Raw genomic sequence first — 17,511 nt, 5'->3', positions numbered from 1 at the left:
GAGACATTATACGTTGAATGTATATTAAATTCTTTAAATTGTAATGCAAGTAAAAAAAAACTGATACTGTGATACAATAATTAAATTCAGATTAAACTTAATGATATTTGATTGTCTTTCCATTTTAATGACAGCACTCCCAAGAGACATAACTTTCCAACACTCCTTATAATCTGATATGATGCAATAATGAACAAGTGATCAGCAGATACAGTATGCTGACCAGTTTATTGTACTCATTTGGAAAGTGCCAAATCGGCTTTCAAGTGTTTATCTGATTTCGATATTTTCCCCAAATTCAATTCAAATAATCTCTTGACCACTGGGCCATATGATAGGCTGAGAGTCAAACCACACCCTTAACCAAATTTTCCAGTTCCACTGCTATTGTACTGTTTTTGCTCGAGTCTCATTCTGCTCATTCGACTTTTTTTCCCCTTGATTACACATATTGTGCAAATTGGCTACATTACTTGCAAAATTTTGAGCACTTTACGGGCATTTGCAGTCAGCTTGAGGTTTCCTGCCACGTTACTGATGTCACGAAGCTTTCCAGAACTCACTCAAGTATAAAGAGACAGGGGGGATACCTCCACAGTTATTATTACATGACACAATGATTATCACACTTATTAGAATCCTTATAATATATACCCCGCTGGGATTGGGTAAGTACCCTATCTGGGCTTCAAATGTTTGTTGTTGTGTCTTTGCTTTTCAGGCACAGATAGATAGTAACAGCTTTACCCTTGTGGGCTGTGTGGCTAGTCAGATTGAATACATTTTATTCATAATTTTTGATAATAATCTCTCTTTTTTTTTTTTTTTTTTTTGACAGTTCAAATGTTGCTATTAATATGCAGCTAAATTGAAGCGGGTCAAACTTTGGCCCATATTTACAACTTCCAACATGACCCAGATCCTTATTTTCAGCAAGAATTCCTGTTGGAATATAATTAAGTTTAATGTGAACCTAAAATTCTAAAACTAAATTCATTAAAAAAATGAACGTTATTAAGCTCAATAATCACCAAAATTAAAAAGAATAAAGATAAGTATAGTGAGTATTCAGGCTACATCTGATGTTTCATTCCTCTTTTGTTTTGTTTCCAGCTCTGCGGGTGTCTCAGCCTTATCGAGTGGAAGGAAAAGAGGGAGAAGTCCCACTCCACTGCTTCTTTAGTGCAAAATCAAAGCCAGAGGAAATGCAGATAACTCTGTATAAAGGGTTACCCAGCCAAGAGAGGATCTGCAGCGCTTTTGTCAACCTCTCCCAGCCCTACTTTACAACAGACGGCACAGTTAATTGCAGAGGGAATATTAGCTCTGGAAGAGTGGATATGATCATCACTGGCCTCCGAGGGGAAGACACAGACCTCTATCGCTGTAAGATCGAGATTCTCTTCCCACCTCCATATCTCAGAGGGCTTGGGAACGGCACTGTTGTTTACATACAAGGTTAGTGATTTCAGTCTCTTGCATGTGGTTTTCCCACAGTTTCACATTTTTTTGTACACTGTTTTTGACGCAGAGTTCTGCGTCTTAGAAGCTTTTTAGAAGCCACTTGAATAAAATGAAGTATACGTTATCATACTTTTTTTTATCCCAATATGTTTCCAACATACGTTTTAATAGCAAATCTGATATAAGGTTCACCTTAGCCTTAGCCATTGTTCATTGTTAAAGCTCTAGAGGGAGCCAGAGAGCAGGCTATATTATAAATGTGTGAAGAAGGAAATGATGTGGTCACCTGAAGACACGTGGGTGGAAATGGGGCCACCCCGCACATTCAAATTTACAGCACTTTGTGCTCTACATTGTGATATTACCCATGGAAACTTTGACTTTACGTGTGAATGATGTTTTTCTTTGAAAATGATTTCTTTATGACGAAAGGCTGCTAACGTAAGCTCGTAAAGAATAAAAGAACTGAAAAAAACAATCACCCAAGATGAGAAGGTAGCAGTTAAATGCCACGGCTTCCTGTTTTCAAAACGCACAAAGCCTCATCAAAAGTCTGATCTTTGTATAAAACATTTAAATGAGAAAAATGATTCACATAGGCCTACTTACTGTAGGGCTTCAGTGCTTTGAAAGGGGTATTGAGTGGGCTAGGGTGCCATCCAGAGGGCAACTTTAGTAATCACTGATCTTCTTTTCTAGAAACCCCAAACTGCCCCACTGCATCAACCCAGAACCAAAGTCAAAGCCAGAGGCAGACCTCCGAATGGGAAGCTGTCAAAAGTGATGTGGGACCACTTCCACTGCTATATGCCATTCTCATCATCACTTCCTGCAGCTTTATTCTACAGGTGAGAAATATGTCTATAATGATTTGCTTTAAAAGAAGCATGGCAGGTCACCAGTAGGCTTAATGCTGAGTTTATGATAGATTTACTCAAGTTTAGAGTTTGAAAATAACGTGAATAGATGTCACTAAGAGTCACTTATCTCTATAACACAGATGATCATCTGCAAATGGAGGGGTTCATCATCTATGGCGCCGATGCTTTCACAAAAAGAGAGCTATATGAAATTCTAGGTTTGAATGCATGTATTCTCACCTGCATGTGTCCGCATGTCCTTTTATTTACATGTATTTACATGTCATTTTTCCCTGCATGTATTGACATGTACTCATGTGTTACAGTTACATGTACTCACATGTATTCTCACCTGCATGTACCTGCATGTCATTTTGTCCTGCATGTATTTACATGTTAATTTTCCCTGCATGTATCGACATGTACTCATGTGTTACAGTTGCATGTACTCACATGTATTCTCACCTGCATGTATTCACATGTATTAATGTTTGATCATTGTTCTTTTTTGTTTTGTTTTCTTTAAATTTTATTAATGAAATAAACATGTTTTAAAACAAAAATAATGTTTGATCAACTGTTTCTTCGAGTAAACAAATACATTATTATTTCTTATCTAGATGGTTTCATAATTTGTTTTCTAGAATAATACTTTGTGGTTATGATACAGTCCACCTCATTAGTAAATGTGGCTATAAAAAAAGGTTCACACACCAATGGCAAAATTGGTACTTTTCCACATTTAGTGTGATTTTGAAACCAACAAAATACATGTAACAAACAAACAGAAGCTAGAAGGAGAAAAAAAACCCCACATAAAATGACCTGGTTGCATAAGTGTGCACACCCTTTTAATAGGGCATGAAATTAACCAAACTGATTCAACCTGTACAGAAAAAGTAATTATAATATTCAAGTCGCTACATGACATGACATGACATGACTCATTCAAAAAGACTGGCTGCTGTACTAAAAGCAAAAGGTGCTTCAATTTAGTTTTAGTTGAGGGGTGTGTACATTTGTGCAACCAGGTTATTGTAAGTTTTTAGATTTTTTTTATTTTTATTAGTTTTTCCCTTATCTATTAGTTTGTTACCTGAATTTTGTGGGTTTCAATATCACATCAGACATTTTTTTCATCTCAAAACCCAAACAATTTTAACAGGGATGTACAGTACCGGTCAAAAGTTTGGAAACATGTTTAATGTTTTTGAAAGAAGTCTCTTATGCTCAAAAATCAAAATATTTTTGATTCAAAAATACAGAAAAACAGTAATATTGTGAAATGTTATTACAATTTAATAGAAATGTTTTCTATTTGAATATACTTAAAAATATAATTTATTTATTTGATGCAAAGTAGACTTTTCATCAGCCTTTATACAGTCTTCTGTGTCACATGACCCTTCAGAAATCATTATAATATGCTGATTTGCTACTCAAGAAACATTATTATTATTATTATTATTATTATTATTATCATCATTATTATTATTATCAATGTTGGAAACAGTTAAATATGTGCTTAATATTTGTTTTTATAACCTGTGGTACTATAAATCTTTTGTAACAATATATACACTACCGTTTAAAAGTTTGGAGTCTGTTTTTTTAAATAAATTAATACTTTTATTCAGCAAGGATGTGTTAAATTGATAAAAAGTGATAGTAAAGATATATATTGTTAGAAAATATTTATATTTTGAATAAATGTTTAAAAAACTTTTTATTCATCAATGAATCCTGAAAAAAGTATCACAGGTTTCAAAAAAATATTAAGCAGTTTCCAACACTGATAATAAATCAGCATATTAGAATGATTTCTGAAGGATCATGTGACAGTGAATAATGGCTGATGAAAATTCAGTTTAACAAAACAGAAATAAATCATATTTTAAAGCATATTAAAATAGATTATTTTAAATTACAATAATATTTCACAATATTACTGTATTTTTGATCAAATAAATGCAGCCTTGATGAGCATAAGAGACTTCAAAAACATTTAAAATAGTAATGTTTCCAAACTTTTGAACCGGTACACATACATACATACATACATATACATATACATATATATATATATAACATGTACTGTATATAACAGATGGTAATGGCTTTTTATAAGTAAAAACAAGTCAGTATCAGTCTTCTTTATTTTTCATCTTGCCAAGACACGAAGAAGAAAAAAATGTGACAAAGTCATCACAAACATGTCCCAGTTCTGTGAACCTCAGCTATCCATCACAAAAACAGGACATGAATACCTGATAACTTGCTGTGCTTTCATATTTGTAAGTGCTTCAACAGGATGTGGAACTGAGAATAGATTGATTTACAATAAATACGTCTGAATCACAAACAACCATCACCACAACTAGGACATTAACATGCCTAATTTATTTGGCTTATTGGTAATGAAGAAAATAAAACCTGCTGAAATCAAGTATCTGTTTTCTGTGAATAATATAGAGTATAAAGAATCATATATATATATATTTTTATTGTAGCCTATTTCATATGAAACTAAAATGCATTTAAAAGTAATTGGATCAAGATTATTTTATTGCTCATTTAGTAGGATATGGGTTTTTCCTAACATGGTTGTGCATCAAACATTTCCTTTCAACATCTTCATATTACAAGAAAGCTGCCCACTCATTTCCTCACTGACAGACGTGTCTCTCGACCTTAAGCTAAAAGGTAAAATCTCAATCACAGTTTTTAAATAATATCCCACAAAATGATTCATCTCACAACAATGAAGCGCTAACTTGAGTGTTAAATGTTGCCGTCTCCCCTCATCATTTCATCAACTTTGCACATGTTTGTGTCACAAATATGTTTGTGGGTGATATTGATCACCGACACCCACATACTTCCTGTGTTTTCTCACTCCAGTAAAAATAAACTGAAGCAGCTCGGCCACAATCACTCCGTCAAACTGACGAGGATACGTTAACATGCCTGACAGGTTTACTCTGCTCTATCTCAGCTTTTCTCTGATCCTTCACAACGGTAAGAAGATAACTTTTCTTATGCTGTTGTTAATTACTGTTCTGTTTACATTCATTGGACCAGCTTAAATTCCAAAATGCTTGGTTGGTACATGTATTACATGGGCAATGCTGCTTTATTATTGAACCAGTGCCTATTGTTGCGGCTCAAGCATCACTAAAACCAGCATGAAAGACAGAAAATTCATGATGCTGGCGAGTTCCATTTTTATGGTCACGTTTGTTTAAGTCAACAGGTGTAACATATATGTTGAGTTTCTGTTCTCTGTCATTAGTTCACTTGTTTGTTCCATTAGTTACTGATTTCATTGACATGTTGTTTAATTAATATCCTCATTACTCCCCGTGTATTTAAGCCCTGACTTCTCAAACCAGATTAAGCCAATGTTCTGGAGATCTGAATAAGATAGCCGTCACATGCCTGTATTCATTTTTAATCATGTAAAGATCTTATTCTGAATATCCACTATAGCTGAATATTCCTTTATACCTGCACATGTTCAAATGAAGGTAATCCTTGGTTATATTAGATTAGACATGTTGGCAGGTTGTCACATTTTAAACATGGTCAACGTTAAAAAAAAGAAGAAAATATAACATGTTTGAACTACAAATGAATTAATAAAATGTCTTATTTGTACCTCAGTTTGTAGCTGGCATGTGAGTGAACCTCTCAACCATACGTACAACGACGATGGCTCAGTCAGTGTCACGTGCGTGCTTTCTGGAGAAGCAAATTTTGAACTGGAACCCAAACTGAAAATGAATGATAAATATGTTTGTGAGGTTTCCCAAACGAGCCAAGCACAGGACAAGTGTAAATGGCAGCAGAATGCCAACACATTCACATTTACCTTGATGAATCCTGAGGACGTACACAAAAATGAATTTTCCTGTGAGATATCCCGATTATCTCCATTACCAGTCACAACACAAACTGGCCAGAAAACGAAGCTTTTCCGAGGTAAGTTCACTCCATTTGAACAACAGTACAGTTATAAACCGGTTTTATATACCCAGAAATTGTATATTTGACTGCATATAAAACTTTAGTTTAAATCTTGCATTTTTAAAACTAACCTTTATATAAATGATTTTTATTGCAAGGTTGCAAGGACCTTTGGGCTCCACTAAAAACCAACTGTTCATGCTCCAACAAAACACATAACAAGGAACATATACCTGAAGACAGGACCTCATCTGAAGACATGTATACCCTTCTAATCTGTGGTCTGATCATAGTAGTGGTGATGCTCTCTCTCTACAGCATGATTCTCACTGCATTCTACATCAGATTGAGGGTAAATTCACAGATTGTACTTGTGTTATTAGTGTCTTTGCTACTGAATATCTTCCATCTTAAAAGTAGTGTCTGTATACATAGGCTATTCTGTTGCATTGATGTATTTTAATCTAGAAGGAGAGGCAATACTATTGTGCATATACTACATGCTGCGTTCACACCAATTACCGTCATTTGTAGATGACAACACCTCGTTCTACTCAGAGCTGTCCGGAAATTATTATGTCGTAATTATCGTAGTTTTGAGATGACAACACGTGACTTTCTATTCTGAGTTGAGACGTCCTCGGACTGAGAATTATGCGTTTCTATGACAACACTTTAAACATAAATCTACAGAGGTCAGGTACAGCGGTCACGTGGTACAAGTAGGATCTCTCAGAAAATTCCCATTTTACAAGTTGTAATTACGAGCTCAATGAGGACGTGAAAGCTTTTTACAAGTTGAAATCTTGTAATTACGATGCAAGCATTAGGCTTGTTTGACTTGAAGCGGTGCTGCACAGACCGATCGGCGTGTGACATCAAAGTCCCGCGAGAGGGATTGGAGAGCAAATTACTGCTTTTGAATGGCTCTTGCGGTACTTTGATGTCATGGTATGCACAGCGCCGATTAAGAACAAGCCTTTAAATGAATCTGCAGCGGTCAGGTGGTACAATAGGAAATCTCAGAAAATTCCCAGTTTACTCATTTTACGAGGACGTGAACGCTGATATCTTGTAATTACGGTAATAATGACATGGCGTGAATGACTACATTCACAATATAGCAAACCCACAAGAACCTTAAACTTTTAAAAATAAAGGTTCCTTATTGGCATTAATGGTTCCTTAATGGTACCTAATTTTTCACATAAGAGCGGGTGTGGCCATTTGTAAATGTAATGTTTCTGGCTTCTGTTATCCGCTCCGAGTTATTTTTAGTTGTACAAAACAGCTCATTATACTGCTTGATATTGCAAATGTATATATTACCATATTATTGTAATGTATTGTCAGTGACACTTTAACAATAAGGTTTCATTAGATAACATTAGTTTACCAACAATGAACAAAACATTTGTTACAGTATTTATTTATCTTTGTTAATATTAGTAAATAAAAATACAACCGTTCATTGTTAACAAACACAACTTTTGATTTCAATAATGTATTAGCCTAGTAAATGTAATAAATTAATTTAGATGAATAAATGCTGAAGTCTTCTTCATTCTTAATTCATCTTAACTAATGAAACCTTATTGTAAAGTGTTACCGTATTTTCACATAGCGCAAATAGTTTTACCATTTACTGCACTTTGTTATTCTTCTATTAATTCTAGTCGTTTTTTTGTCTTCCTCTCCAGGTTGCAAAGCCTGAGTCTTCTGACACTCTGACCTATGTGCCAATGCAGGTAAGGGCTTTCTTCTGTCGTGTGTGACTGTGTGCCCGTAATGCAATATGTCTGCACTGTCCCTGTGGCTGTTTGGCGCAACAATACTTTAAATACAAACGATTTTACTATGTTTCAGAGGAATGTAAAGCGCCGTGATCTAGACAACACAGAATACGTGGACATGCGTGAAGTGCAGAAACGGGGAGGATCCCACAGAGATATGAACCACAACTCTCATATGATTACTGTCTGAGCCCATTTCTAGTGGAATCAGTGAGCTCACTCATGCTTTAACTTCTCTAGGACTCTCTGCTGGATTAAACATAGTTAAGCTACACTAAAGAATACCGCAGGACAAAACAATTGTCTTTATACCCAACAAAACAGACTTTCCTAAATGCCTGGATCTGCATATTGCTGCTGCTGTACCCCATTCTTGTTCTCTGTTGCAGATTGTTTCATCTGCTGGCTTGTACAAGCTCATGCTGAATTGTAGCTATGCCAAGCTAAAAGTATATGAAGTCTAGCTTGGGCATTTTTTATTATCATTTTGATCCCATGGACCAATAATCAATGATAATATCAGTTTTGTTAAATACAAAAAAGTGCTTAATTTTTCTTTTTTTCAAAAATTATAACATTTTTCAAACTGATTTGAGGAGACCATTTGTATTATATATATATATATATATATATATATATATATATAATACAGAGGCTATATTGAACGATGAATTCAATGCGCTGATTATTTGGTGAAGAAAATAAAGAAAATTGCAGAAAGATGAGAGTTCATATTTGTTGTGTGTATCTAAATGTGCATGGCTTAGCTACATCTATTTAGGAAGGAAATGATTACTGTGCCAATATTAACACAATATCATACAAATTGTAATGTGCTGGAGTTCATTTGTGTTTGCTCTTCAAATGACTAAATGCAATTTGATTCAATAATCAAATGTGTAGTTAAACTATTATACAAATGACCAAATAACCAATCGGCATTCGAGGTCATGATAAAATGGAGTCAGATAAAAGTAAAGTGGAATTAAATCACTTTGCCATGCTGAAAAGGCTGAACGCGCGAAAACCTTCACCGTTCACCCGCTTATCGGAAACCTATGTTGGACAGATTGGGGCGGGCTGCACAAAACATTAAAAGGAATTGTTCACCCCAAAATGACAATTTTGTCATCACTTACCCTCAAATTGTTCCAAACCTGTATGAGTTTCTAACTTCTGTTAAACATAAAAAAAACTGCTTCATTTGAAGAATGTTGGTAACCAGAGAGTTGACGACACCATTGACTTCCATAGTAGGAAAAAAATAGGCTACATTCTTCAAACTATCTTCTTTTGTGTTCAACAAAAGAGAGAAACTCATACAGGTTTGGAACAACGTGAGGATGAGTAAATGATGACATCATTTTCATTTTTGGGTGAACTAGTCCTTTAATAGACAGAAATATCTCTTACTGGAACAAACAACTACCACAAATACACACCTGCAAGGTCACAACATGAGCATGTCTGGTCGAAACTCAGAGAGAAAAACAAACAGATAGCATGCCTCTGAATATGTATGTTCCTCCTCATAGGCTACACCAGAAATATCTTGTTTATTTCACATTCACCGGTCAACTGTTTAAAAATGTGAATTTTGGCACCCGTTGTTCCTTATAAATAGAAATATGTCTGTTTTCTACACATTTTCAGAATAGACTGCAACACTGCAGTAACTGTAGTAAATCAACATATTGCATACTAATTTGACATGACTCTTACATACACACAGTCTTTTATCTAACAACATAGACTATATAGACAATATTTCAAAATGAAGAATCAGTTACACTTTATTTTAAGGTGTCATTGTTACAGTGTAATTATATATTTAAGTACTGAGCAATATTACTTAACATGTACTTACTATAGGGTTAGGGTTGGATTAGGGTTTGGTTGAGGGTTAGTTGCATGTAATTATACACAATTTACTGTGGTATTACTATGCTAAGTACATGTATGTAACAAGGACACTGTAAAATAAAGTGTTACCGGAGAATCTCTTGATGATGAAATTTGGTAGTACCATCAAACACTCTGTGGAACAATCTCAGAGTTACCCGTCAAAAAGACAACAACATTTATGCCTACGCTTTCGCATCTCACTCGGCATACTTTCCACATCACGCAGAAGCTATGACCTATGGACCGGACAAGTTTGTTGAAACAAATTTACAATATCATTCAACCTCAAACCACATCCACGTTCTTCATGTAAACATACATATTTTTCATCTGTTTTTGAGGACTGAAGATGCATTAAATAAATAAAAAAATTCAAAACAGATAAACTTCAAAGTAGATCATAAACTATGGCACACGTTTGATATGGCAAATTACATAAACATCAAACTGCTGTGAAACATCAAACTGTTAATGAGGTTAATATAAAGACAGCAAATAAATTTGTCAAATAAAGCCAGTAAAATAGTAGCAATTGTTTAATTTGTGCATACTGCAGTGCACTTTGGGAGTCAACATAGTTGGCCTGCATGTGGCTGAGTATGCTTTTGGGGCAGTATTGGCCTAATGGTTAGGGAGTCTGACTTATAACACAAAGCCCTTGAGTAAAGCACCTAACCCTGGGCACCTAACCCTAATCCCCGGGTGTGTGATACACTTGCTTCAAAATGAGCTGAATGAAGGAAGCAAAACAACGGGCCTGTCCAAATACCCACACGTGCAGTCTTGGCTAATTAAGAGCGCAAACAGGAAGTAAGTGCGCAAGATTGTCCCCAGGTCTGTGGAAAACATTGCTCAAAAACGTACATTTACACACTGACCTGCTGCAACCACAACTTTCAGATGCCATCTTTATTTTTTAGCTCAACTGTCACAGAATGGAACGCACAGGATTGAAAGATAACAAAAGGCAGCGAAAGATAGGGGAGAGTGAGGCACAACCTAACGCTTTTTGACTTTCTCAGTTTGTGCAAATCCACTTGGGGTTCAGGGAGTATTTATTTTTTCACGCACTAATTTCACACGTCTAGTACAATTATGTGGTTTGGTTTCATTAATACAGTGTATACTTTTTTCTTGATTCACCCCGAAAGAATGGAAGTGAAATGTGACAACATGCCCCGTAGGTGGGGTACATTGTAACATGTGAGGGGCACAATGTAACATGACCAAATGACAGCTTAAAATGTTATCTGATATAATAAAAAAAAATATCCAAGATAAACTAAAATATTTTGTCAATAAAATACAATTATTAACTTTTTTTAAATAAAATAATGACATTTTTTAATCATTAAAAATATACTAATTTTACTAATTTAACAACAAACACATCGCTAAATACAGCTATACAGCATAGTTAAAAACATAATAATGATAATTAATAATTTCTGAACATTGGCTCTCAGTCATTATTCACCCTTTTCTCATGGTTTCTCAAAATAATTAATAAAAGTATAGAATATAATAGCATATTCCTAATAGGGGCTCATTGTAACGCAGCGTTACAACAAGCCCCACCGCGGCTCGTGTCTTCAACGATCTCACTGTTAAATAACAGATATAAGATTAAAATAATATCAGATTTGTCTTACTTTAAATAAACACAAAAAACAGAGATAAAACTAAACTTAAGTAAGAAACTTACTTTTGCTATGGTTAAATAAATGTTCAGTGATATCTTCCAAAGATTTTTTTAATTTTGGCACAATTTTTTCTAAATAATATTGATATTGCAACTAGTAAATACACAAAGTTTCGTCATATTGGCATGTGTGGAAAGTTTTAAACCGTGTGTGTTAGGTTGTGCCCCGCGCTCCCCTACATATATGCTGCCTTCAAAAATCGATCAGATGAAGGTATCTCAGGAGACAGGAAGTAAAGCTAACATTGGATTCGGACGTGCCTTGATGCCTTCCTACCTTAAAATGCATTGCAGCTCCGTTTCTGAATGGTATTCAAGATGTATCCCAAAATCGCAAGATGTCAAGGAAAACATTCCCCTGCAAGTTAAATGAATTAGATTTTACATATAATTTAGTAGTAAAACATATAAAATGTTGCACATTTTATTAGTGCAAAGGTGAGAATGTGTATTTTTGTACAACATTTACAACTGCTTTTTATCACTTAATTAGAATCACCACAATTACTAAACTGTGTCTTCTGTTACATAGGGACTACCAAACAGAAAAATATAGAAAAATATTAAAAATCTAAATAAATCTCTGTAAACGCATGCATTTTTGCAACATAAGTGTGTCCCGACTCCCATTGGATAGTCAAAAGTTGTACTTGAAAACCTGGGCCAAATACAGGAAAACATGTCGTCATGTAAGTAGATAAGTGGTCAAGTGCGGGTACACACCCGCTGAGAAGACGATTAAGCTCAAAGAGACTTGTTAGTTTTAAGTTAAGTATCTTTACGCTGTTCTGTAATTATAATTTAATCAGCTTAAGTTAATCCAAAATAAAAAGGAACCCCAATACATTTTCTTTTATTTGAATAGCCTAACTTTTAATAGTCAGTGTAACTCAGAAAATTCAGGAAAACATTTTTTCAACGGACCTTAAGTTTATTTACTTATTTTTTAAAGGGGTCCAATTATGCCCTTTTTTATACGAAGTCTTGATTTTGTTTTTGGGGTGTACTAGAATGTTTTCTTGCTTGATTGTTCAAAAACGCATTCTTTTTCATATTACAGCACCTCTCTCCCCAGTTTTTCTTGAACACGTCGTTTTAAATAAAGCCCCTCTGAAATACGAAATGTGCTGTGATTGGTTAGCTGGCCCAGTGTATTTTGATTGGCACCGCTTAGCATTTGTTTGGGAAATGTCACGCCCCTTCATAACAGCGAGTTCCGCTGTGTAAATAATTAAAGCTGCACTATGTAACTTTTCCGTCCGCTAGAGGTCGCCTGTTCAAAACAAAGGCGTAGTTTGTTGACGGCAAGTTTGAGCGCAGAATCTTGGGACATGTGGTCTTCACCTCACAGCCGGTGGAAAAGAATCAGGATAGGACTCGGGCAGAAATCATGTTCATGGATGCGATTATTAACGTTACTGTAGTATGAAGCAGAGCTGGACCGAGTGTTATGGGAGCTGAGCAAGGCCGCAGGAGCGATTGTTAATAAGAAGAGCACAACACACACCTCACGAGCAGCGGGACTTCTATTATGGCATAGTCGCAGCTCTGTTTATCATATCAGATACAATTGAGTGTGTTGAAAATTATGTTGAGGTTACTCTGTGCGTTCGCTTGGCGGCTGCTATGACACTTGTTCACACTGCAGTAAGAGTAAAGCGTTTCTGCAAAAATCTCGGAAACCGAGAGTAACGCAGATATAACGCAATTGACAGGCGACTCCCTCACACGTCCCGGTTCCTTGGTTAAAATAGCAATTTTCTCACGATTTACAAATAGCTGGAAAAATTTGGGATATTGTAAGTACTCAACTGAACAAAATATATACAGTTGTGAGAACAATTATTTGATACACTGCCGGTTTTGCAATAGGGCCACACGATTTGGGGAAAATATCTAATTGCGATTATTCTGGTTAAAATTGCGATTGCGATTAAAATGCGATTTTTTTTTACTTTTACAAATAAAAAGTGTGTAAATAACATTTTGTGTTTATATATTAATATGACTAATAATTATTATTATGATTAGTATTATTGCTAAATAAAAATAAGAAATATTAATATTACAATAACATTCATTATTAAACATTTTAAATAGAGCATTTAACAATAAATATAACTGTATAATAATAATAATAATATTTATATTTTACAGAAAACAAAAAAATTATCGGTTACCTGTTAATATGCAGACAGCCTATGACTAAAAATCATTAGAAAGGTCTAAGGATTAATTGTAAAAAAATATATATTATAAAAATCTGTGCTTTTTATCTGTGATATCAATTTCTTAAAGTCTATGTCTTTAATATGAAATATGAGCCTCTCATGCATCCACTGTGGGGATTAAAACTCCTGTGCATTGAAGAAAAACATATGGATTGTCATATACATTTATTTAGAAGTATTATTTTTCTTATTTTCTACCAAAAAGTTTAATTCATACTGGAGGCCAGAGGGCGCCCTCGAGCAGAAACTCCACATTTGCCTCAGAAGAAGTAATCATTCATTTTCAGGAAATCCCTATGGGAAATCCCTAATGTGAAGCTTGCACTGTATGCTGAATAAAACGAAGATAGAAACGCTTTCACTGATTAAACATGAAGATAATACTTCTGTGACAAGATATGGTGTACTTGAGTTCTTCAAGCCTTCTCGGGTATTTTCATAATAATAAAGTATGCAGTGCTGATTGACATTCTGTGATAAGAAGCCACATCAGTTCGACTGACTATATGAAGTGAGTTGAAACCTGTTATTAAACGTTGCATTTTGGTGAACAGGTTTATGAACGCTTCGCATTACTAGTTTGTGAAGATGTTTGACACATGTTGCTTTTTCAAGCGCACGTTATAATAAGCGACTCAAACTTGCAGTGCTTTCAGAGATTGAGCAGCGTTTACTCCTGATCACAGAGCCACTCTTCACTGACACGCTGTGCATATATTTATGTCATTAAAATCGCAGCCTTTGCGCTTTAATAATGCGCACATAAACCAAATCGCGATTGCGGTTCGATTTCGATTAATCGTGCAGCCCTATTTTGCAGGTTTTCATACTTACAAAGAATGTAAAGGTACACTTCAACTGCGAGAGACGGAATCTAAAACAAAAATCCAGAAAATCACATTGTATGATTTTTAAATAATTAATTTGCATAGTATCACCTACCAACCAGTAAGAATTCCGGCTCTCACAGACCTGTTCGTTTTTCTTTAATGCTGCGTTCCAGGCAGGTTTTTGAGCACGTAAATCACGACTTCAAACCTTGACTCACGACTTTGTAGCGTTCCAGACAAAGTCACATCAAACTGCCTGAGTGCAAGGAATTGTGATAGCTAGATGTAAACAAAGCATGGCAGACCGTACGGGGCTTATGCTCATTTACAATCATTTCAATCACCAAAGGTGCTTACTTCTTGCTTATTTGAGGGAAACAGAGTAGAAAAACGCATGAGGCATGAGAAGCTGTTATACCTTTTATTTTACGTTATTTGTAAAATAACATGTACGACTTCCATAAAGACAACATCTGTAGGGGCTGCAATTGTTGTTTCGCGGGCTATGTGACGTCAGAGCTCGTAACTGGGAGTACATGGATCTAGTACGAGTTCACGGGTGGGAAGTCACGGGTTTGACTGCTGTTCCACTACTTTTACAGGTAGAAGGTTGGAAAAACACGGGTTGCCTGGAACGCGGCATTAGAAGCCCTCCTGTTCTATTAACTGCACCTGTTTGAACTCGTTACCTGTATAAAAGACACCTGTCCACACACTCAATCAAACAGACTCCAACCTGTCCACAATGGCCAAGACCAGAGAGCTGTGTTGTAGACCTGCACAAGGCTGGGATGGGCTACAGGACAATAGGCAAGCAGCTTGGTGAGAAGGCAACAACTGTTGGCGCAATTATTAAAAAATGGAAGAAGTTCAAGATGACAGTCTCTCCCTCAGTCTGGTGCACCATCCAAGATCTCACCTCGTGGGGCATCAATGATCACGAGGAACGTGAGGGATCAGCCCAGAACTACACGTCAGGACCTGGTCAATGACCTGAAGAGAGCTGGGACCACAGTCTCAAAGAAAACCATTAGTAACACACTACGCCGTCATGGATTAAAATCCTGCAGCGCACGCAAGGTCCCCCTGCTCAAGCCAGCGCATGTCCAGGCCCCTCTGAAGTTTGCCAATGACCATCTGGATGATCCAGAGGAGGAATGTGGTCTGATGAGACCGAAATAGAGCTTTTTTCTTTGGGGATGCTCCACTCGCCGTGGAAACATTCTTTGGGGATGCTTTTCTGCAAAGGGGACAGGACGACTGCACCGTATTGAGGGGAGGATGGATGGGGCCATGTATCGCGAGATCTTGGCCAACAACCTCCTTCCCTCAGTAAGAGCATTGAAGATGGGTCGTGGCTGGATCTTCCAGCATGACAATGACCCGGCCGAAACACACAGCCAGGGCAACTAAGGAGTGGCTCCGTAAGAAGCCTCTCAAGGTCCTGGAGTGGCCTAGCCAGTCTCCAGACCTGAACCCAATAGAAATCTTTGGAGGGAGCTGAAAGTCTGTATTGCCTAACGACAGCCCCGAAACCTGAAGGATCTTGAGAAGGTCTGTATGGAGGAGTGGGCCAAAACCTTGCTGCAGTGTGTGCAAATCTGGTCAAGAACTACAGGAAACATATGATCTCTGTAATTGCAAACAAAGGTTTCTGTACCAAATATTAAGTTCTGCTTTTCTGATGTATCAAATACTAATGTCATGCAATAAAATGCAAATTAATTACTTAAAAATCATACAATGTGATTTTCTGGATTTTTGATTTGATAAAAATTACAGACTTCTACATGCTTTGTAAGTGGGCAAACCTGCAAAATCGGCAGTGTATCAAATACTTGTTCTCCCCACTGTAATGGCCTAGTGGTTTTTGGATATTTTACTGAAAAATGTTACACAGTGCACCTTTAAGGATAAATTTCAAACAATGCGAGCCTGGCTCAGACCCTGACAATGATAACGAACAAGAGAATCTTGCAGAACAGATTTCAAGCACAGATTTCACAGGATGTTTCAGAGTGATATGATTTTTTTGTAATTTTCTTATAGATACAGTTTATCTACCATTTAATCATATTTGTCAGAAAGCTATAATACAAACAGTAATCAATCACAAAATCATGGTTATTTTCCGAAGGGGCGGTAAACAGTCTCACAAATTGCAAGTGCTTACAAAAGCTACAGTAAACACTATATCGATACTGTAATGTTAGTTGGATAGCGGAGGCAAACATCTTTGCCCTTTATTTACATCATAGCAACTACATACAACTTATAATTGGAACTGTTACTAGAAAACAAAACTACAAATAATAAGATATAGCCTACTTACAAGTTGTGGTCCATAAAAATCAGATTGTCCTGACAAAATGGGAACGGCTACAGCGTAGCCTGCATTGTAGCCTACTCTCTTACTTTCTGGAAGCTGTTCTCCGTAAAATGTGCAGCATGTAGATATACCTTGGGTTTATAATGTTCAGGAACAGTGTTAAACATATATCTGTTCACCTTAGGACAAACTTTTCCCGGGGTGGAAAAAACAGCGACAACACTTATTTTCTCTGCAAAAAGCGTAACTGGCGCGATGTATGACGTCGATCGGAAGTAGAGGAACTTCTTCGTAAGTTTGAACACTGAATGCGGTCTGGAGGAAGCTAGATATTTTACTTTATAATGTGTCAAATATGGATATTTGTCTTACACACATGCATCACTTCGCTTCCGGCGGCCTTTATTAATCCCCTGGATCTGCGTGGAGTA

At 36.2% G+C, this 17,511-nt stretch overlaps 2 protein-coding genes across 2 annotated transcripts; both read left to right on the top strand.

The window, feature by feature from the left end:
• The first annotated feature begins 418 nt into the window (after positions 1–418).
• On the top strand, positions 419–2,876 carry cd28 (CD28 molecule). Its single transcript, XM_079822297.1, has 3 exons — positions 419–1,458; positions 2,164–2,312; positions 2,465–2,876. The coding sequence occupies exons 1-3, from the start codon at positions 1,083–1,085 to the stop codon at positions 2,540–2,542; spliced, it is 603 nt and encodes a 200-aa protein (XP_079678423.1). The 5' UTR covers positions 419–1,082; the 3' UTR covers positions 2,543–2,876.
• Positions 2,877–5,200: 2,324 nt separating this feature from the next.
• Positions 5,201–8,800, top strand: LOC307129266 (uncharacterized protein). Its single transcript, XM_079821523.1, has 5 exons — positions 5,201–5,342; positions 5,988–6,305; positions 6,449–6,642; positions 7,991–8,038; positions 8,157–8,800. The coding sequence occupies exons 1-5, from the start codon at positions 5,288–5,290 to the stop codon at positions 8,271–8,273; spliced, it is 732 nt and encodes a 243-aa protein (XP_079677649.1). The 5' UTR covers positions 5,201–5,287; the 3' UTR covers positions 8,274–8,800.
• The last annotated feature ends 8,711 nt before the right edge of the window (positions 8,801–17,511 follow it).

The sequence above is a fragment of the Gobio gobio genome (genome assembly GCF_949357685.1).
Source record: "Gobio gobio genome assembly, chromosome: 7".
In the NCBI taxonomy this organism is placed as follows: Eukaryota; Metazoa; Chordata; class Actinopteri; order Cypriniformes; family Gobionidae; genus Gobio; species Gobio gobio.
Note: the sequence above shows the minus strand (reverse complement) of the source record. Positions and strands in the feature narration are given on the sequence as shown.